The 21,327-nt window shown below is 42.7% G+C and overlaps 1 protein-coding gene across 2 annotated transcripts in view; it reads right to left on the minus strand.

Annotated features, from left to right (window-relative positions):
* Nucleotides 1–8,419: 8,419 nt before the first annotated feature.
* chodl (chondrolectin) overlaps nt 8,420–21,327 on the minus strand; it is a 41,116-nt gene continuing 28,208 nt past the window's right edge. Inside the window, exons 5-8 of one of the 2 annotated variants that reach the window (XM_036943686.2) lie at nt 19,710–19,760; nt 19,493–19,594; nt 19,284–19,380; nt 8,420–9,424 (exon numbers count right to left, since the gene is read on the minus strand). In XM_036943686.2, coding sequence (XP_036799581.2) covers nt 9,343–9,424; nt 19,284–19,380; nt 19,493–19,594; nt 19,710–19,760 — 332 coding nt within the window. In that variant the 3' untranslated portion in view covers nt 8,420–9,342. The remainder of the gene's footprint in view (nt 9,425–19,283; nt 19,381–19,492; nt 19,595–19,709; nt 19,761–21,327) is intronic. The other variant, XM_036943687.2, reaches the window with a different exon arrangement.

Here is a 21,327-nt window from a genome sequence, read left to right on the forward strand (position 1 = left end):
TTAACATGTAATGGAATGGTTTAACATGTAATGGAATGGTTTAACATGGAATGTAATGGTTTAACATGTAATAGAATGGTTTAACATGGAATGTAATGGTTTAACATGTAATAGAATGGTTTAACATGTAATGGAATGGTTTAACATGTAATAGAATGGTTTAACATGTAATGGAATGGTTTAACATGTAATGGAATGGTTTAACATGGAATGGAATGGTTTAACATGTAATGGAATGGTTTAACATGTAATGGAATGGTTTAACATGTAATGTAATGGTTTAACATGTAATAGAATGGTTTAACATGTAATGGAATGGTTTAACATGTAATGGAATGGTTTAACATGGAATGGAATGGTTTAACATGTAATGGAATGGTTTAACATATAATGGAATGGTTTAACATGTAATGGAATGGTTTCATCTGTAATGGAATGGTTTAACATGTAATAGAATGGTTTCATCTGTAATGGAATGGTTTAACATGTAATAGAATGGTTTAACATGGAATGTAATGGTTTAACATGTAATAGAATGGTTTAACATGTAATGGAATGGTTTAACATGTAATAGAATGGTTTAACATGTAATGGAATGGTTTAACATGTAATGGAATGGTTTAACATGGAATGGAATGGTTTAACATGTAATGGAATGGTTTAACATGTAATGGAATGGTTTAACATGTAATGTAATGGTTTAACATGTAATAGAATGGTTTAACATGTAATGGAATGGTTTAACATGTAATGGAATGGTTTAACATGGAATGGAATGGTTTAACATGTAATAGAATGGTTTAACATGTAATGGAATGGTTTAACATGTAATGGAATGGTTTAATATGTAATGGAATGGTTTAACATGTAATGGAATGGTTTAATATGTAATGGAATGGTTTAATATGTAATGGAATGGTTTAACATGTAATAGAATGGTTTAACATGAAATGGAATGGTTTAACATGTAATGGAATGGTTTAACATGTAATGGAATGGTTTAACATGTAATGGAATGGTTTAACATGTAATGGAATGGTTTAACATGTAATGGAATGGTTTCATCTGTAATGGAATGGTTTAACATGTAATAGAATGGTTTCATCTGTAATGGAATGGTTTAACATGTAATAGAATGGTTTAACATGTAATGGAATGGTTTAACATGTAATAGAATGGTTTAACATGTAATGGAATGGTTTAACATGTAATGGAATGGTTTAACATGGAATGGAATGGTTTAACATGTAATGGAATGGTTTAACATGTAATGGAATGGTTTCATCTGTAATGGAATGGTTTAGCATGTAATAGAATGGTTTCATCTGTAATGGAATGGTTTAACATGTAATAGAATGGTTTCATCTGTAATGGAATGGTTTAACATGGAATGGAATATGTGTACGTCTATATGCTGTAGGTGCATTCCTCTCCACTAGATGGCGGAATAACATCACTGACCTGCTTTAGCTTCTTGAAGATACACATGAAGACATAGTTCTACTGCTCGTTCTATTCTACTGCTAGTTCATTTTTATTGCTAGTTCTACTACTAGTTCTACTGCTAGATCTACTCTACTACTAGTTCTACTGCTAGATCTACTCTACTACTAGTTCTACTGCTAGTTCTACTCCACTGGTTTAACATGTAATTGTAAGGTTTAACATGGAATGGAATGTAATGTAATGGTTTAACATGTAATGGAATGGTTTAACATGTAATGGAATGGTTTAACATGTAATGTAATGGTTTAACATGTAATGGAATGGTTTAACATGTAATGGAATGGTTTAACATGTAATGGAATGGTTTAACATGTAATGGAATGGTTTAACATGTAATGTAATGGTTTAACATGGAATGGAATGGTTTAACATGTAATGGAATGGTTTAACATGGAATGTAATGGTTTAACATGCAATGGAATGGTTTAACATGTAATGGAATGGTTTAACATGTAATGGAATGGTTTAACATGTAATGGAATGGTTTAACATGTAATGGAATGGTTTAACATGTAATGGTTTAGCATGTAATGGAATGGTTTAACATGTAATGGAATGGTTTTACATGTAATGGAATGGTTTAACATGGAATGATTTAACATGTAATGTAATGGTTTAACATGTAATAGAATGGTTTAACATGTAATGGAATGGTTTAACATGTAATGGAATGGTTTAACATGGAATGTAATGGTTTAACATGTAATAGAATGGTTTAACATGGAATGTAATGGTTTAACATGTAATAGAATGGTTTAACATGTAATGGAATGGTTTAACATGTAATAGAATGGTTTAACATGTAATGGAATGGTTTAACATGTAATGGAATGGTTTAACATGGAATGGAATGGTTTAACATGTAATGGAATGGTTTAACATGTAATGGAATGGTTTAACATGTAATGTAATGGTTTAACATGTAATAGAATGGTTTAACATGTAATGGAATGGTTTAACATGTAATGGAATGGTTTAACATGGAATGGAATGGTTTAACATGTAATAGAATGGTTTAACATGTAATGGAATGGTTTAACATGTAATGGAATGGTTTAATATGTAATGGAATGGTTTAACATGTAATGGAATGGTTTAATATGTAATGGAATGGTTTAATATGTAATGGAATGGTTTAACATGTAATAGAATGGTTTAACATGAAATGGAATGGTTTAACATGTAATGGAATGGTTTAACATGTAATGGAATGGTTTAACATGTAATGGAATGGTTTCATCTGTAATGGAATGGTTTAACATGTAATAGAATGGTTTCATCTGTAATGGAATGGTTTAATATGTAATGGAATGGTTTAATATGTAATGGAATGGTTTAACATGTAATGGAATGGTTTAACATGTAATGGAATGGTTTAACATGTAATGGAATGGTTTAACATGGAATGGAATGGTTTAACATGTAATGGAATGGTTTAACATGTAATGGAATGGTTTCATCTGTAATGGAATGGTTTAACATGTAATAGAATGGTTTCATCTGTAATGGAATGGTTTAACATGTAATAGAATGGTTTAACATGTAATGGAATGGTTTAACATGTAATAGAATGGTTTAACATGTAATGGAATGGTTTAACATGTAATGGAATGGTTTAACATGGAATGGAATGGTTTAACATGTAATGGAATGGTTTAACATGTAATGGAATGGTTTCATCTGTAATGGAATGGTTTAGCATGTAATAGAATGGTTTCATCTGTAATGGAATGGTTTAACATGTAATAGAATGGTTTCATCTGTAATGGAATGGTTTAACATGGAATGGAATATGTGTACGTCTATATGCTGTAGGTGCATTCCTCTCCACTAGATGGCGGAATAACATCACTGACCTGCTTTAGCTTCTTGAAGATACACATGAAGACATAGTTCTACTGCTCGTTCTATTCTACTGCTAGTTCATTTTTATTGCTAGTTCTACTACTAGTTCTACTGCTAGATCTACTCTACTACTAGTTCTACTGCTAGATCTACTCTACTACTAGTTCTACTGCTAGTTCTACTCCACTGGTTTAACATGTAATTGTAAGGTTTAACATGGAATGGAATGTAATGTAATGGTTTAACATGTAATGGAATGGTTTAACATGTAATGGAATGGTTTAACATGTAATGTAATGGTTTAACATGTAATGGAATGGTTTAACATGTAATGGAATGGTTTAACATGTAATGGAATGGTTTAACATGTAATGGAATGGTTTAACATGTAATGTAATGGTTTAACATGGAATGGAATGGTTTAACATGTAATGGAATGGTTTAACATGGAATGTAATGGTTTAACATGCAATGGAATGGTTTAACATGTAATGGAATGGTTTAACATGTAATGGAATGGTTTAACATGTAATGGAATGGTTTAACATGTAATGGAATGGTTTAACATGTAATGGTTTAGCATGTAATGGAATGGTTTAACATGTAATGGAATGGTTTTACATGTAATGGAATGGTTTAACATGTAATGGAATGGTTTAACATGTAATGGAAATTTTACCTAAATTTAACTAGGCAAGTCTCTTAAGAACAAATTCTTATTTTCAATGACGGCCTAGAAACAGTGGGTTAGCTGCCTGTTCAGGGGCTCGGGGATTTGAACTTGCAACCTTCTGGTTACTAGTCCAACGCTCTAACCAATAGGCTACTCTGCCGCCCCATGTATTAACCAAAAAAGTGTTAAACCAATCAAAATAGATTTTAGATTCTAGTAGCCACCCTTTTGCCTTGAGGACAGCTTTGCACACTCTTGGCATTCTCTCAACCAGCTTAACCTGGAATGCTTTTCCAACGGTCTTGAAGGAGTTCCCACATATGCTGAGCACTTGTTTGTTGCTTTTCCTTCACACTCCGGTTCAACTCGTCCGAAACCATCTAAATTGGGTTGAGCTCGTGTTATTGTGGGGGCCAGGTCATCTGATGCAGCACTCCATCACTCTCCTTCTTGGTCACATAGCCCTTACACAGCCTGGAGGTGTGTTGGGTCAATCGCAAACCAGGTGGGATGGCATATCACTGCAGCATGCTGTGGTAGCCATGCTGGTTACGTGTGCCTTGAATTCTAAATAAATCACCAACGGTGTCACCAGCAAAACACCCCGACACCATCACACCTCCTTCTCCGTGCTTCACAGTGGGAACCACACATGCGCTCTCTCTGTCTGTCTGGCTGTCTGGCTGTCTGTCTGTGTGAGTTATTGAGTCATGAATATGTTCTGAATGAAGAGGTAGTTTACTGAGCCTCTCCATTCAGCCCAGTATGTGCTACTGTTAGGTGTACAATCAGGCTTGTTAGTCATGTTTATACTATTTAAACACAGTGTGTGTGTGTTTCTAAAGAACCTCAAATGGGTAGAGATTGTATTTCTTTATAATCCTACCCCAAGCTTCAAAATGCAGTGATTAGTCAGATCTATAATTACCAGAACCTTCAAGTTTGTGTGTGCGCTCTTGTTAAAGCAGAGGACTGATTTGTTTAATTGGCTGACTAATCACTCTTCCGAAGTACTACAGACTAGGACACACACGTGTGTGTGTTTCTAAAGAACCTCAAATGGGTAGAGATTATATTTCCTTATAATCCTACCTTGAGCTTCAAAATGCAGTGATTACTCAAAGCTATAATTACCAGAACCTTCAAGTTTGTGTGTGTCATGTCTCAGAATTGCAAGTAAACAATTAAGCACAGATGTCACTGAATCACATTAAGCCTTTAATTGAATTATCTTTCCACAAAACAAGTTATGGGTGAAATGTCTCTTTATGAACCCATGTGTTTTCATCTGTGGCTGTGGGTACTCATGCTAGCAGCACAGTGGCTGTATCACAACGCTGGGTACAGAATACATCACTTCTTTACATCCCATTCACACACAGGCCCCAGTACGTAGCAAATCATTACCAGAACCTAGTCTCATATATATACTGCAGAGCCATTACCAGGACCTAGTCTCATATATACACTACTGTCCAAAAGTTTGGAGTCACTTAGAAATGTCCTTGTTTTTGAAATACAAACACATTTTTTGTCCATTAAAATAACATCAAATTGATCAGAAATACAGTGTAGACATTGTTAATATTGTAAATGACTATTGTAGCTGGAAACGGTTGATTTAAAAAAAAATGGAATATCTACATAGGCGTACAGAGGCCCATTACGTTTTCCATTTTAAAAGGCTAATTGATCATTAGAAAACCCTTTTGCAATTGTGTTAGCACAGCTGAAAACTGTAAATAAATAAAACTGTCCTTCTTTGGACTAGTTGAGTATCTGGGGTTCGATTACAGGCTCAAACTGGCCAGAAACAAATAACTTTCTTCTGAAACTCATCAGTTTATTCTTGTTCTGAGAAATGAAGGCTGTTCCATGCGAGAAATTGCCAAGAAACTGAAGATCTCGTACAACGCTGTGTCCTACTCCCTTCACAGAACAGCGCAAACTGGCTCTAACCAGAATAGAAAGAGGAGTGGGAGGCCCCGGTGCACAACTGAGCAAGAGGACAAGTACATTAGAGTGTCTAGTTTGAGAAACAGACGCCTCACAAGTCCTCAACTGGCAGCTTCATTAAATAGTACCCTCAAAACACCAGTCTTAACGTCAACAGTGAAGAGGCGACTCCGGGATGCTGGCTTTCTAAGCAGAGTTGCAAAGAAAAAGCCATATCTCAGACTGGCCAATAAAAAGAAAAGATTACGATGGGAAAAATAACAGACACTGGACAGAGGAACTCTGCCCAGAAGGCCAGCATCCTGGAGTCGCCTCTTCACTGTTGACGTTGCGGCTGGTGTTTTGCAGGTCCTATTTAATGAAGCTGCCAGTTTCTTGGCAATTTCTTGCATGGATTAGCCTTTCTCAGAACAAGAATAGACTGACGAGTTTCAGAAGAAAGTGCTGGTGATCCAGATACTCAACTAGTCTAAATAAAGCCAGTTTTATTGCTTCTTTAATCAGAACAACTGTTTTCAGCTGTGCTAACACAATTGCAAAAGGGTTTTCTAATGATCTATTAGCCTTTTAAAATGATAAACTTGGATTTGCTAACACAACGTGCCTTTGGAACACAGGAGTGATGGTTGCTGATAATGGACCTCTGTACGCATATGTAGATATTCCATTAAAAAAACAGCTGTTTACAGCTACAATAGTCATTTACAACATTAACAATGTCTACACTGTATTTCTGATATATTTGATGTTATTTTAATGGACAAAAAATTTGCTTTTCTTTCAAAAACAAGGACATTTCTAAGTAACCCTAAACTTTTGAACGATAATGTGTGTGTGTGTGTGTGTGTGTGTGTGTGTGTGTGTGTGTGTGTGTGTGTGTGTGTGTGTGTGTGTGTGTGTGTGTGTGTGTGTGTGTGTGTGTGTGTGTGTGTACATACACAGCAGCACTTTGTGTTTCTAGGCAGCTTAGAACCTCATGTACAACACTCTCCACCCAATACACACTGACATTTACATCACTCCTTCACTACAACCTCTTTCAATGGTTGAGCGTGCTGCACGTGTGTTTAACATTAAGAGGATAACACGCTCATATATGCATCATATAAAAACAATAACATAGGACATGTTTGAGTATACATTCAAATATGTGGCATGTATCAATATTAGCCAAGTTGATACTCTCAATCACATTAGGCAAAGATTATACAGAAAATCAAACAGGATTGTACACCACGTGACCATGCACATATCAAACAGGATTGTAGACCACGTGACCATGCACATATAGTAGTATGCAGTGTGATGTATATATTGGAGAAATATTGACTGTGTCATCCATGTGATAGTCACTGGCGTTGTACATTTGATTCGGAAAAGCGTTCACTAGCGTTGGTCCGCATCTTGAAAGCAACCTCTCCAAGCAAATTGTGTGGATAAGAAATAGCATTATACCTTCACACAGTAGCCTACATGTCAATCCAAACCTGAGCTAGTTAGTTGTGTGTATGTATTGATATTTATTTTACCTTTATTTAACTAGGAAAGTCAGTTAAGAACAAATTCTTATTTTCAATGATGGCCCAGGAATAGGGGGTTATCTACCCTACTGAGGGTAGAAGTCGTACCCTGAGGGTAGAAGTCGTACCCTGAGGGTAGAACGACATATTTTTACCTTGTCAGCTCGGGGATTCGAACTTGCAACCTTTTGGTTACTAGGCCAACCCTCTAACCACTAGGCTATGTGTGTCCTTGAGTTGTTCTTGTCTGTGTGGACCCCAGGAAGAGTAGCTGCTGCTTTCACAACAGCTAATGGGCATCCTAATGAAATACCAAATACCAAACAGAAAGTCATTATGGTAAACTTTGATAAGTTCCCTCTGCATGACAACACAATGTACAGATAATCCGGTCAGGATGTTTCTCTATAATAACTAGGTAATAGGGTTTTAGTAATTTAGCTGACTGATTGATCCTGCCTGGGACATAACTCCCTAGTGAGGGAACAGAGAGTTAAGCTAGTACTAAACCTGAACCATGGCAAGCAGATCAAATAACAAACTTCAATTTCCATTAAAGCCTTATTTCCCTATTCCCCATCTCTTTCCCTGTTTTTAATCCTTTCATTCACTTTCCCTTATTTTTCTCTTTACCCCCTCTCACCCCCCTCTCCCTCCTCTCACCCCCTCTCCCTCCTCTCACCCCCCTCTCCCTCCTCTCAACCCCTCTCCCTCCTCTCAACCCCTCTCCCTCCTCTCAACCCCTCTCCCTCCTATCACCCCCCTCTCCCTCCTCTCACCCCCCTCTCCCTCCTCTCACCCCCCTCTCCCTCCTCTCAACCCCTCTCCCTCCTCTCACCCCCCTCTCCCTCCTCTCAACCCCTCTCCCTCCTCTCAACCCCTCTCCCTCCTCTCAACCACTCTCCCTCCTCTCAATCACTCTCCCTCCTCTCAACCCCTCTCCCTCCTCTCACCCCCCTCTCCCTCCTCTCACCCCCTCTCCCTCCTCTCACCCCCCTCTCCCTCCTCTCACCCCCCTCTCCCTCCTCTCTCCCCAATCTCGTTCCCTGTGTGGGTGTAGTGCTGCTGTTCAGGAGTAAATCTGTGTGATGTATTAATTGGTTCTGACCCTATTCCTGGTTACAGGGGATGGTTAAATTCCTTGTTTTATCAGGGTCCCCCCTCACACCACACTTCATTACTGATACTTAATGACTTTCTTATGTTTGGGACAAATTAGTGCAACACACGCACGCTTGTGCACACGCACATTAGTGTACACACACAGTAGCATGCTCACACACACACATCGGTAACATTACTCCATGGCAACAGGAAACGGCATCACTGTAGTGTTGATATCAGCGAGGTACAGGACTGCCAAACTATCCATTACCTAGTTTCACTTTGTTTGGTGGAGAGGAGGATGGGGTGGTGGAGAGGAGGATGGGGTGGTGGAGAGGAGGATAGGGTGGTGGAGAGGAGGATGGGGTGGTGGAGAGGAGGATGGGGTGGTGGAGAGTAGGAGGATGGGGTGGTGGAGAGGAGGATGGGGTGGTGGAGAGGAGGAGGATGGGGTGGTGGAGAGTAGGATGGGGTGGTGGAGAGGAGGATGGGGTGGAGAGGAGGAGGATGGGGTGGTGGAGAGGAGGATGGGGTGGTGGAGAGAAGGATGGCGTGGAGGGGAGGAGTGGTGGAGACATGAACAAACTGGACAAAAGACATGTGGAAGACGAGAGCTGGTCATTGGTTGAGGTGAATGGTTAGAGGTATTTGGAACAGGGGATAGTATCAGAGGAGAGGCTTTATCATTCTGTTGGTTCGGTTCATTCCAAGGATCTTGTTTGTGATGTCACATGCCATTCATACTTCCATGCTGTCCGTCTTAGGGGTCTTGGATATCCAGAGTGTTGATTGGGTAACACTGGTTTTGGTCCCCGGTTTGCTTTAGTAAATTAAAAACATTTTATAAATAGGTTAAGAGAAACAATAACAGGACAAACTAAAGCAGAATAGCAGAACTACAGATGAATCCTACTGTGTGTGAGTGTGCGTGTGTGCATGCGTAGGTGTGTGTGAATGCGTAGGAATGTGCGTATGTAAAACATCATCTGTTGCTCACACAAACACTTCAGTACCAGCCATACCCAGTAATACAACTCTCTCCTTGCCTCTCATAACTCTTCATTGCTCATATTGCCTCAGATCATGTTTTGTTGTGTTGTAAAAACACAAGTGTCACCAGGTGTAAAGCGTTCGGGGCCAATCTAAATTACCCAGATGGCTTTGGGATTGTTCCAGGAAGAGTTTTACAGTGGTGGACGGGAGTCAGAGGCATGATTAACTGGTCTCTATCAGGAGATTTCCCCCTCCCCCCTCCCCCGGAAATATGCTAAAACCACATCACTCAGACGGGACAGAGATATTAAAATGGATCCATTAAACCACATCACTCAGACGGGACAGAGATACTAAACTGGATCCATTAAACCACATCATTCAGACGTGACAGAGATACTAAACTGGATCAATTAAACCACATCACTCAGACGGGACAGAGATACTAAACTGGATCAATTAAACCACATCACTCAGACGGGACAGAGATACTAAACTGGATCAATTAAACCACATCATTCAGACGTGACAGAGATACTAAACTGGATCAATTAAACCACATCACTAAGACGGGACAGAGATGCTAAACTGGATACATAAAGCTAACTAGGTAGTAGCTGGCCATGGCAGAATGAAGAGAGTTGGGAGTGTGCTGTGGTGTATGTCCATGCATCCCAATCTCCAGCATTGTAAAGCTGTCCTCTATCATGCCAGGTAACTGGCTGAAAAGTGCTGGATCTGGCCCAGATTTTAGACGGACCAGAAAGGTTAGCCTCAGATAGAGCGTGTGTGAATGTGTAGCTGTACTTTTTTTTTTTTTTTTACCTTTATTTAACTAGGCAAGTCAGTTAAGAACAAATTCTTATTTACAATGACGGCCTAGGAACAGTGGGTTAACTGTTCAACCTTTCGGGGTGCTAGTTCAACACTCTAACTACTAGGCTACCCTGCCGCCCCAATAACTTTGGTTATTGTAGGGATACTATTGAGGGGTCCAGCTATCGACCCAGAAATCACAGACTGTATCTGTTGCCAGGGTAACACAGGGTTTTACTCCATGTGTAACTCTGTGTAGTTGTATGTGTCGAACTGCTTTGCTTTATCTTGGCCAGGTCGCAATTGTAAATGAGAACTTGTTCTCAACTTGCCTACCTGGTTAAATAAAGGTGAAATAAATAAATAAATAAAAATAAAAATAACACACACACACACACCACCTACACACACTCACAATAATAAGTGATTACAGCAGGCCGTGCCAGTGGTTATGCTGAATCCCTCGAACAAGGCGTCCCTGTGTTATCCCAGTGATTATGACTGAGTAAGCACTGTTCTTACCAAACACTTACAGCCCAGACCCATCCATCACAACATAGGGTTGGTCCCAACCATTAGAGGATGAACGGGGGAGTTTGTCAGGGTTCAGAGATTGAGTTGATTGTCTGATTAATTTTGAGAATGTGCCAAATCAAGTTTTTTTTTAAAGAAAGAGGGAGTGTACGATAGGACGAGAGAGAGAGAGGACAGTGAGTGATAGGAAGAGAGAAAGAGAGAGAGGACAGTGTGGGATAGGAAGAGAAAGAGAGAGAGGACAGTGTGTGATAGGAAGAGAGAGAGAGAGAGGACAGTGAGTGATAGGAAGAGAGAGAGAGGACAGTGTGTGATAGGAAGAGAGAGAGAGAGGACAGTGTGTGATAGGAAGAGAGAGAGAGGACAGTGAGTGATTGGAAGAGAGAAAGAGAGAGAGGACAGTGAGTGATAGGAAGAGAGAAAGAGAGAGATGACAGTGTGTGATAGGAAGAGAGAGAGGACAGTGAGTGATAGGAAGAGAGAAAGAGAGAGAGGACAGTGAGTGATAGGAAGAAAGAAAGAGAGAGAGGACAGTTTGTGATAGGAAGAGAGAGAGAAAGAGAGGACAGTGTGTGATAGGAAGAGAGAGAGAGGACAGTGTGTGATAGGAAGAGAGAAAGAGAGGACAGTGAGTGATAGGAAGAGAGAGAGAGAGGACAGTGTGTGATAGGAAGAGAGAGAGAGAGAGGACAGTGAGTGATAGGAAGAGAGAGAGAGGACAGTGTGTGATAGGAAGAGAGAGAGAGAGAGGACAGTGTGTGATAGGAAGAGAGAGAGAGAGGACAGTGAGTGATAGGAAGAGAGAAAGAGAGAGAGGACAGTGTGGGATAGGAAGAGAAAGAGAGAGAGGACAGTGTGTGATAGGAAGAGAGAAAGAGAGAGAGGACAGTGTGGGATAGGAAGAGAGAAAGAGAGAGAGGACAGTGTGTGATAGGAAGAGAGAAAGAGAGAGAGGACAGTGTGGGATAGGAAGAGAAAGAGAGAGAGGACAGTGTGTGATAGGAAGAGAGAAAGAGAGAAAGGACAGTGAGTGATAGGAAGAGAAAGAGAGAGAGGACAGTGAGTGATAGGAAGAGAGAAAGAGAGAGAGGACAGTGTGGGATAGGAAGAGAGAAAGAGAGAGAGGACAGTGTGTGATAGGAAGAGAGAAAGAGAGAGAGGACGGTGAGTGATAGGAAGAGCGAGAGAGAGGACAGTGTGTGATAGGACGAGAGAAAGAGAGAGAGGACAGTGTGGGATAGGAAGAGAGAAAGAGAGAGAGGACAGTGTGGGATAGGAAGAGAGAAAGAGAGAGAGGACAGTGAGTGATAGGAAGATAGTAAGAGAGAGGGGACAGTGTGTGATAGGAAGAGAGAGAGAGGACAGTGAGTGATTGGAAGAGAGAAAGAGAGAGAGGACAGTGAGTGATAGGAAGAGAGAAAGAGAGAGATGACAGTGTGGGATAGGAAGAGAAAGAGAGAGAGAGGACAGTGTGTGATAGGAAGAGAGAGAGGACAGTGAGTGATAGGAAGAGAGAAAGAGAGAGAGGACAGTGAGTGATAGGAAGAAAGAAAGAGAGAGAGGACAGTTTGTGATAGGAAGAGAGAGAGAAAGAGAGGACAGTGTGTGATAGGAAGAGAGAGAGAGGACAGTGTGTGATAGGAAGAGAGAAAGAGAGGACAGTGAGTGATAGGAAGAGAGAGAGAGAGGACAGTGTGTGATAGGAAGAGAGAGAGAGAGAGGACAGTGTGTGATAGGAAGAGAGAGAGAGGACAGTGAGTGATAGGAAGAGAGAAAGAGAGAGAGGACAGTGAGTGATAGGAAGAGAGAAAGAGAGAGAGGACAGTGTGGGATAGGAAGAGAAAGAGAGAGAGGACAGTGTGTGATAGGAAGAGAGAAAGAGAGAGAGGACAGTGTGGGATAGGAAGAGAGAAAGAGAGAGAGGACAGTGTGTGATAGGAAGAGAGAAAGAGAGAGAGGACAGTGTGGGATAGGAAGAGAAAGAGAGAGAGGACAGTGAGTGATAGGAAGAGAGAAAGAGAGAGAGGACAGTGAGTGATAGGAAGAGAAAGAGAGAGAGGACAGTGAGTGATAGGAAGAGAGAAAGAGAGAGAGGACAGTGTGGGATAGGAAGAGAAAGAGAGAGAGGACAGTGTGTGATAGGAAGAGAGAAAGAGAGAGAGGACAGTTTGGGATAGGAAGAGAGAAAGAGAGAGAGGACAGTGTGTGATAGGAAGAGAGAAAGAGAGAGAGGACAGTGAGTGATAGGAAGAGAGAGAGAGAGGACAGTGTGTGATAGGAAGAGAGAAAGAGAGAGAGGACAGTGTGGGATAGGAAGAGAGAAAGAGAGAGAGGACAGTGTGGGATAGGAAGAGAGAAAGAGAGAGAGGACAGTGAGTGATAGGAAGATAGTAAGAGAGAGGGGACAGTGTGTGATAGGAAGAGAGAGAGAGGACAGTGAGTGATTGGAAGAGAGAAAGAGAGAGAGGACAGTGAGTGATAGGAAGAGAGAAAGAGAGAGATGACAGTGTGTGATAGGAAGAGAGAGAGAGAGGACAGTGAGTGATTGGAAGAGAGAAAGAGAGAGAGGACAGTGAGTGATAGGAAGAGAGAAAGAGAGAGATGACATTGTGGGATAGGAAGAGAAAGAGAGAGAGAGGACAGTGTGTGATAGGAAGAGAGAGAGGACAGTGAGTGATAGGAAGAGAGAAAGAGAGAGAGGACAGTGAGTGATAGGAAGAAAGAAAGAGAGAGAGGACAGTTTGTGATAGGAAGAGAGAGAGAAAGAGAGGACAGTGTGTGATAGGAAGAGAGAGAGAGGACAGTGTGTGATAGGAAGAGAGAAAGAGAGGATAGTGAGTGATAGGAAGAGAGAGAGAGAGGACAGTGTGTGATAGGAAGAGAGAGAGAGAGAGGACAGTGAGTGATAGGAAGAGAGAGAGAGGACAGTGTGTGATAGGAAGAGAGAGAGAGGACAGTGTGTGATAGGAAGAGAGAGAGAAAGGACAGTGAGTGATAGGAAGAGAGAGAGAGAGGACAGTGAGTGATAGGAAGAGAGAGAGAGAGAGGACAGTGAGTGATAGGAAGAGAGAGAGGACAGTGAGTGATAGGAAGAGAGAAAGAGAGAGAGGACAGTGAGTGATAGGAAGAAAGAAAGAGAGAGAGGACAGTTTGTGATAGGAAGAGAGAGAGAAAGAGAGGACAGTGTGTGATAGGAAGAGAGAGAGAGGACAGTGTGTGATAGGAAGAGAGAAAGAGAGGACAGTGAGTGATAGGAAGAGAGAGAGAGAGGACAGTGTGTGATAGGAAGAGAGAGAGAGAGAGGACAGTGTGTGATAGGAAGAGAGAGAGAGGACAGTGAGTGATAGGAAGAGAGAAAGAGAGAGAGGACAGTGAGTGATAGGAAGAGAGAAAGAGAGAGAGGACAGTGTGGGATAGGAAGAGAAAGAGAGAGAGGACAGTGTGTGATAGGAAGAGAGAAAGAGAGAGAGGACAGTGTGGGATAGGAAGAGAGAAAGAGAGAGAGGACAGTGTGTGATAGGAAGAGAGAAAGAGAGAGAGGACAGTGTGGGATAGGAAGAGAAAGAGAGAGAGGACAGTGAGTGATAGGAAGAGAGAAAGAGAGAGAGGACAGTGAGTGATAGGAAGAGAAAGAGAGAGAGGACAGTGAGTGATAGGAAGAGAGAAAGAGAGAGAGGACAGTGTGGGATAGGAAGAGAAAGAGAGAGAGGACAGTGTGTGATAGGAAGAGAGAAAGAGAGAGAGGACAGTGTGGGATAGGAAGAGAGAAAGAGAGAGAGGACAGTGTGTGATAGGAAGAGAGAAAGAGAGAGAGGACAGTGAGTGATAGGAAGAGCGAGAGAGAGGACAGTGTGTGATAGGAAGAGAGAAAGAGAGAGAGGACAGTGTGGGATAGGAAGAGAGAAAGAGAGAGAGGACAGTGTGGGATAGGAAGAGAGAAAGAGAGGGAGGACAGTGAGTGATAGGAAGATAGTAAGAGAGAGGGGACAGTGTGTGATAGGAAGAGAGAGAGAGGACAGTGAGTGATTGGAAGAGAGAAAGAGAGAGAGGACAGTGAGTGATAGGAAGAGAGAAAGAGAGAGATGACAGTGTGTGATAGGAAGAGAGAGAGAGAGGACAGTGAGTGATTGGAAGAGAGAAAGAGAGAGAGGACAGTGAGTGATAGGAAGAGAGAAAGAGAGAGATGACAGTGTGGGATAGGAAGAGAAAGAGAGAGAGAGGACAGTGTGTGATAGGAAGAGAGAGAGGACAGTGAGTGATAGGAAGAGAGAAAGAGAGAGAGGACAGTGAGTGATAGGAAGAAAGAAAGAGAGAGAGGACAGTTTGTGATAGGAAGAGAGAGAGAAAGAGAGGACAGTGTGTGATAGGACGAGAGAGAGAGGACAGTGTGTGATAGGAAGAGAGAAAGAGAGGACAGTGAGTGATAGGAAGAGAGAGAGAGAGGACAGTGTGTGATAGGAAGAGAGAGAGAGAGAGGACAGTGTGTGATAGGAAGAGAGAGAGAGAGAGGACAGTGAGTGATAGGAAGAGAGAGAGAGGACAGTGTGTGATAGGAAGAGAGAGAGAGGACAGTGTGTGATAGGAAGAGAGAGAGAAAGGACAGTGAGTGATAGGAAGAGAGAGAGAGACGACAGTGAGTGATAGGAAGAGAGAGAGAGAGGACAGTGTATGATAGGAAGAGAGAGAGGACAGTGTGGGATAGGAAGAGAGAAAGAGAGAGAGGACAGTGAGTGATAGGAAGAGAGAAAGAGAGAGAGGACAGTGTGGGATAGGAAGAGAAAGAGAGAGAGAGGACAGTGAGTGATAGGAAGAGAGAAAGAGAGAGAGGACAGTGAGTGATAGGAAGAAAGAAAGAGAGAGAGGACAGTTTGTGATAGGAAGAGAGAGAGAAAGAGAGGACAGTGTGTGATAGGAAGAGAGAGAGAGGACAGTGTGTGATAGGAAGAGAGAAAGAGAGGACAGTGAGTGATAGGAAGAGAGAGAGAGAGGACAGTGTGTGATAGGAAGAGAGAGAGAGAGAGGACAGTGAGTGATAGGAAGAGAGAGAGAGGACAGTGTGTGATAGGAAGAGAGAGAGAGGACAGTGTGTGATAGGAAGAGAGAGAGAAAGGACAGTGAGTGATAGGAAGAGAGAGAGAGAGGACAGTGAGTGATAGGAAGAGAGAGAGAGAGAGGACAGTGAGTGATAGGAAGAGAGAGAGAGGACAGTGTGTGATAGGAAGAGAGAGAGGACAGTGTGGGATAGGAAGAGAGAAAGAGAGAGAGGACAGTGAGTGATAGGAAGAGAGAAAGGACAGTGAGTGATAGGAAGAAAGAAAGAGAGAGAGGACAGTTTGTGATAGGAAGAGAGAGAGAAAGAGAGGACAGTGTGTGATAGGAAGAGAGAGAGAGGACAGTGTGTGATAGGAAGAGAGAAAGAGAGGACAGTGAGTGATAGGAAGAGAGAGAGAGAGGACAGTGTGTGATAGGAAGAGAGAGAGAGAGAGGACAGTGAGTGATAGGAAGAGAGAGAGGACAGTGTGTGATAGGAAGAGAGAGAGAGAGAGGACAGTGTGTGATAGGAAGAGAGAGAGACAGGACAGTGAGTGATAGGAAGAGAGAGAGAGAGGACAATGAGTGATAGGAAGAGAGAGAGAGAGAGAGGACAGTGTGTGATAGGAAGAGAGAGAGGACAGTGAGTGATAGGAAGAGAGAAAGAGAGAGAGGACAGTGAGTGATAGGAAGAAAGAAAGAGAGAGAGGACAGTTTGTGATAGGAAGAGAGAGAGAAAGAGAGGACAGTGTGTGATAGGAAGAGAGAGAGAGGACAGTGTGTGATAGGAAGAGAGAAAGAGAGGACAGTGAGTGATAGGAAGAGAGAGAGAGAGGACAGTGTGTGATAGGAAGAGAGAGAGAGAGAGGACAGTGAGTGATAGGAAGAGAGAAAGAGAGAGATGACAGTGTGTGATAGGAAGAGAGAGAGAGGACAGTGTGTGATAGGAAGAGAGAAAGAGAGAGAGGACAGTGAGTGATAGGAAGAAAGAAAGAGAGAGAGGACAGTTTGTGATAGGAAGAGAGAGAGAAAGAGAGGACAGTGTGTGATAGGAAGAGAGAGAGAGGACAGTGTGTGATAGGAAGAGAGAAAGAGAGGACAGTGAGTGATAGGAAGAGAGAGAGAGAGGACAGTGTGTGATAGGAAGAGAGAGAGAGAGAGGACAGTGAGTGATAGGAAGAGAGAGAGAGGACAGTGTGTGATAGGAAGAGAGAGAGAGGACAGTGTGTGATAGGAAGAGAGAGAGAAAGGACAGTGAGTGATAGGAAGAGAGAGAGAGAGGACAGTGAGTGATAGGAAGAGAGAGAGAGAGAGGACAGTGAGTGATAGGAAGAGAGAGAGAGAGGACAGTGTGTGATAGGAAGAGAGAGAGAGGGCAGTGTGTGATAGGAAGAGAGAAAGAGAGAGAGGACAGTGAGTGATAGGAAGAAAGAAAGAGAGAGAGGACAGTTTGTGATAGGAAGAGAGAGAGAGGACAGTGTGTGATAGGAAGAGAGAAAGAGAGGACAGTGAGTGATAGGAAGAGAGAGAGAGAGGACAGTGTGTGATAGGAAGAGAGAGAGAGAGAGGACAGTGTGTGATAGGAAGAGAGAGAGAGAGAGGACAGTGAGTGATAGGAAGAGAGAGAGAGGACAGTGTGTTATAGGAAGAGAGAGAGAGGACAGTGTGTGATAGGAAGAGAGAGAGAAAGGACAGTGAGTGATAGGAAGAGAGAGAGAGACGACAGTGAGTGATAGGAAGAGAGAGAGAGAGAGGACAGTGAGTGATAGGAAGAGAGAGAGAGAGGACAGTGTGTGATAGGAAGAGAGAGAGGACAGTGTGGGATAGGAAGAGAGAAAGAGAGAGAGGACAGTGAGTGATAGGAAGAGAGAAAGAGAGAGAGGACAGTGTGGGATAGGAAGAGAAAGAGAGAGAGAGGACAGTGAGTGATAGGAAGAGAGAAAGAGAGAGAGGACAGTGAGTGATAGGAAGAAAGAAAGAGAGAGAGGACAGTTTGTGATAGGAAGAGAGAGAGAAAGAGAGGACAGTGTGTGATAGGAAGAGAGAGAGAGGACAGTGTGTGATAGGAAGAGAGAAAGAGAGGACAGTGAGTGATAGGAAGAGAGAGAGAGAGGACAGTGTGTGATAGGAAGAGAGAGAGAGGACAGTGTGGGATAGGAAGAGAGAGAGAGGACAGTGTGTGATAGGAAGAGAGAGAGAGGACACTGTGGGATAGGAAGAGAGAGAGAGAGGACAGTGTGTGATAGGAAGAGAAAGAGAGAGAGGACAGTGTGTGATAGGAAGAGAGAGAGAGAGAGGACAGTGTGTGATAGGAAGAGAGCGAGAGGACAGTGTGTGATAGGAAGAGAGAGAGAGAGAGGACAGTGTGTGATAGGAAGAGAGAGAGAGAGAGGACAGTGTGTGAGCACTATGAGGATAGTGAATGATTGGTTATATTTATGGCTGGGACGGTCATGGAATTTAAAATGATGGTAATTGGTCAACACAGCCCTTATTTTTCGAGGGGTACGCACATCTCCTCCGCTCCTGACTGCATGTGCTGCCATAGAAATGGAATGGATAGAACTGGCATGCCCGTTCAAGTCAATGATGTTATAACGTGTGGACTGGCGGCCATCGCAAGTTTATCCATACTGCAGCAAAGCAGGAAGTAAAACATCTGCTAAAATATGTGCTGTGATTGTTGATTCAACTCAACTGACATGATAAAAAAAATGCATTCCATTGCATGAGCCACATCAGTTATTACATAATTTTATCAATGAACATTCTACATTACCATGGAAATGGTTGCATCACAATACCAGGCAGCCAGTGTGCCAGAGTGTACCCATGGGTTTACCAGTCAAATTGCTAGGGTTAGTGGTTCCAACCCCGTTCTATTCATTCTATTTCTGTGTGTGCCGCTGCTGTATTATGGGGGGGGGGGGGGGGGGCGTTACCTAGACAACCAAAGACTCCATGGCTTGTTTCATCAAGGATCAAGTTTAATCAAGTTATTATGAAGAGTCCATGTTATGGCCGAAACGGCCTCAACCGCACGAATGCCTGGCCATCCCGTCTTCAGTCATCTGTTCGTTCCCCAAAATATTTTTACGACGGTCTTCGTTCATAACCATATGGTTAAACGGTTTATATGGTACTTATGAAAGCCTTAGCTGTATGAGAATCACAGAGTGGTCAATCAGTTGGATGTGTATGGATAATGCAGTACTGATTCAACTGGGTGGACTTGGTGTGTTCAGCTGTGTCGTCAAGGTAGGGAGTTGTTGTTTTTGTGGTTGCGGTGGTGTGCCGTGTCTCACCTCTTGCTGAACATCTGGAAACAGCAAGTCCCAGAAGCCACCAGGATGAGCAGCAGCAGAGGGATGGTGGGGATGATCACATAGACCAGAAACATCCCTGCAGAAGGAGGGCAGAGACGGCCCCTCAGACAGACAGGCTATTTCATCAATTTACCTGTCTCATCAAGACCTGTCTCACCCTCTGGAGTTCTGCCATACACCTGTCTCACCTCCACTTGTCTCACCTGGTCCGGCTATGACTACGCGTGGGGCGCCATCCTCCTCACTGGGACCAGCCTGTTTGACCTCTATTGTCTGTGCCACCGTCACATCTGGAACAGACAGACAGACACTAGCTCGAACAGGGATATCCTACAGAAAACTGAGTCAGATCTCCAGGAGAGGGGTTGCTGTTGCCGGGCTATGCCCCATTATGTGTTCCCTCACCTGGGTCACGAGCTCCAGGCCTGTCCCCCTGCTCCTTCACCAGATGGCTCTCTGGATCAAGATCAGAATCCGGGGAAAAAAATTGATTTAACAAAACCGATATGCATTTCTGTTCGTGTAATGTTGTTGCAGGCTAAAAGCACAACAACAGAAACAGCTCTTAGAGGCAGACATAAGGAACACTCCACAAGACACAACTCATCTGCCGTGACGTTGGCATACCTGTGTGATGCTGTGTAGTCGTACCTGTGTATTCGTATCTGTGTGATGCTGTGCAGTCGTACTTGTGTAGTCATACCTGTGTGATGCTGTGTAGTCGTACCTGTGTATTCATATCTGTGTGATGCTGTGCAGTCGTACTTGTGTAGTCATACCTGTGTGATGCTGTGTAGTCATACCTGTGTAGTCATACCTGTGTGATGCTGTGTAGTCGTACCGGTGTGATTCTGTGTAGTCGTACCTGTGTAGTCATACCTGTGTGATGCTGTGTAGTCGTACCGGTGTGATTCTGTGTAGTCGTACCTGTGTGATTCTGTGTAGTCGTACCTGTGTGATTCTGTGTAGTCGTACCTGTGTGATTCTGTGTAGTCGTACCTGTGTGATTCTGTGTAGTCGTACCTGTGTGATTCTGTGTAGTCGTACCTGTGTGATTCTGTGTAGTCGTACCTGTGTGATTCTGTGTAGTCGTACCTTTGTGATTCTGTGTAGTCGTGCCTGTGTGATTCTGTGTAGTCGTGCCTGTGTGATTCTGTGTAGTCGTACCTGTGTGATTCTGTGTAGTCGTACCTGTGTGATTCTGTGTAGTCGTACCTGTGTGATTCTGTGTAGTCGTACCTGTGTGATTCTGTGTAGTCGTACCTGTGTGATGCTGTGTAGTCGTACCTGTGTGATGCTGTGTAGTCGTACCTGTGTGATGCTGTGTAGTCGTACCGGTGTGATGCTGTGTAGTCATACCTGTGTGATTCTGTGTAGTCGTACCTGTGTGATTCTGTGTAGTCGTACCTGTGTGATTCTGTGTAGTCGTACCTGTGTGATGCTGTGTAGTCGTACCTGTGTGATTCTGTGTAGTCGTACCTGTGTGATTCTGTGTAGTCGTACCTGTGTGATTCTGTGTAGTCGTACCTGTGTGATTCTGTGTAGTCGTACCTGTGTGATTCTGTGTAGTCGTACCTGTGTGATGCTGTGTAGTCGTACCTGTGTGATTCTGTGTAGTCGTACCTGTGTGATTCTGTGTAGTCGTACCTGTGTGATTCTGTGTAGTCATACCTGTGTGATTCTGTGTAGTCGTATCTGTGTGATTCTGTGTAGTCGTACCTGTGTGATTCTGTGTAGTCGTACCTGTGTGATGCTGTGTAGTCGTACCTGTGTGATTCTGTGTAGTCGTACCGGTGTGATTCTGTGTAGTCGTACCTGTGTGATTCTGTGTAGTCGTACCTGTGTGATTCTGTGTAGTCGTACCTGTGTGATGCTGTGTAGTCGTACCTGTGTGATTCTGTGTAGTCGTACCGGTGTGATTCTGTGTAGTCGTACCTGTGTGATTCTGTGTAGTCGTACCGGTGTGATTCTGTGTAGTCGTACCTGTGTGATTCTGTGTAGTCGTACCTGTGTGATTCTGTGT

The sequence above is a fragment of the Oncorhynchus mykiss genome, chromosome 15 (assembly GCF_057628025.1).
Source record: "Oncorhynchus mykiss isolate SJ-2025 chromosome 15, ASM5762802v1, whole genome shotgun sequence".
In the NCBI taxonomy this organism is placed as follows: Eukaryota; Metazoa; Chordata; class Actinopteri; order Salmoniformes; family Salmonidae; genus Oncorhynchus; species Oncorhynchus mykiss.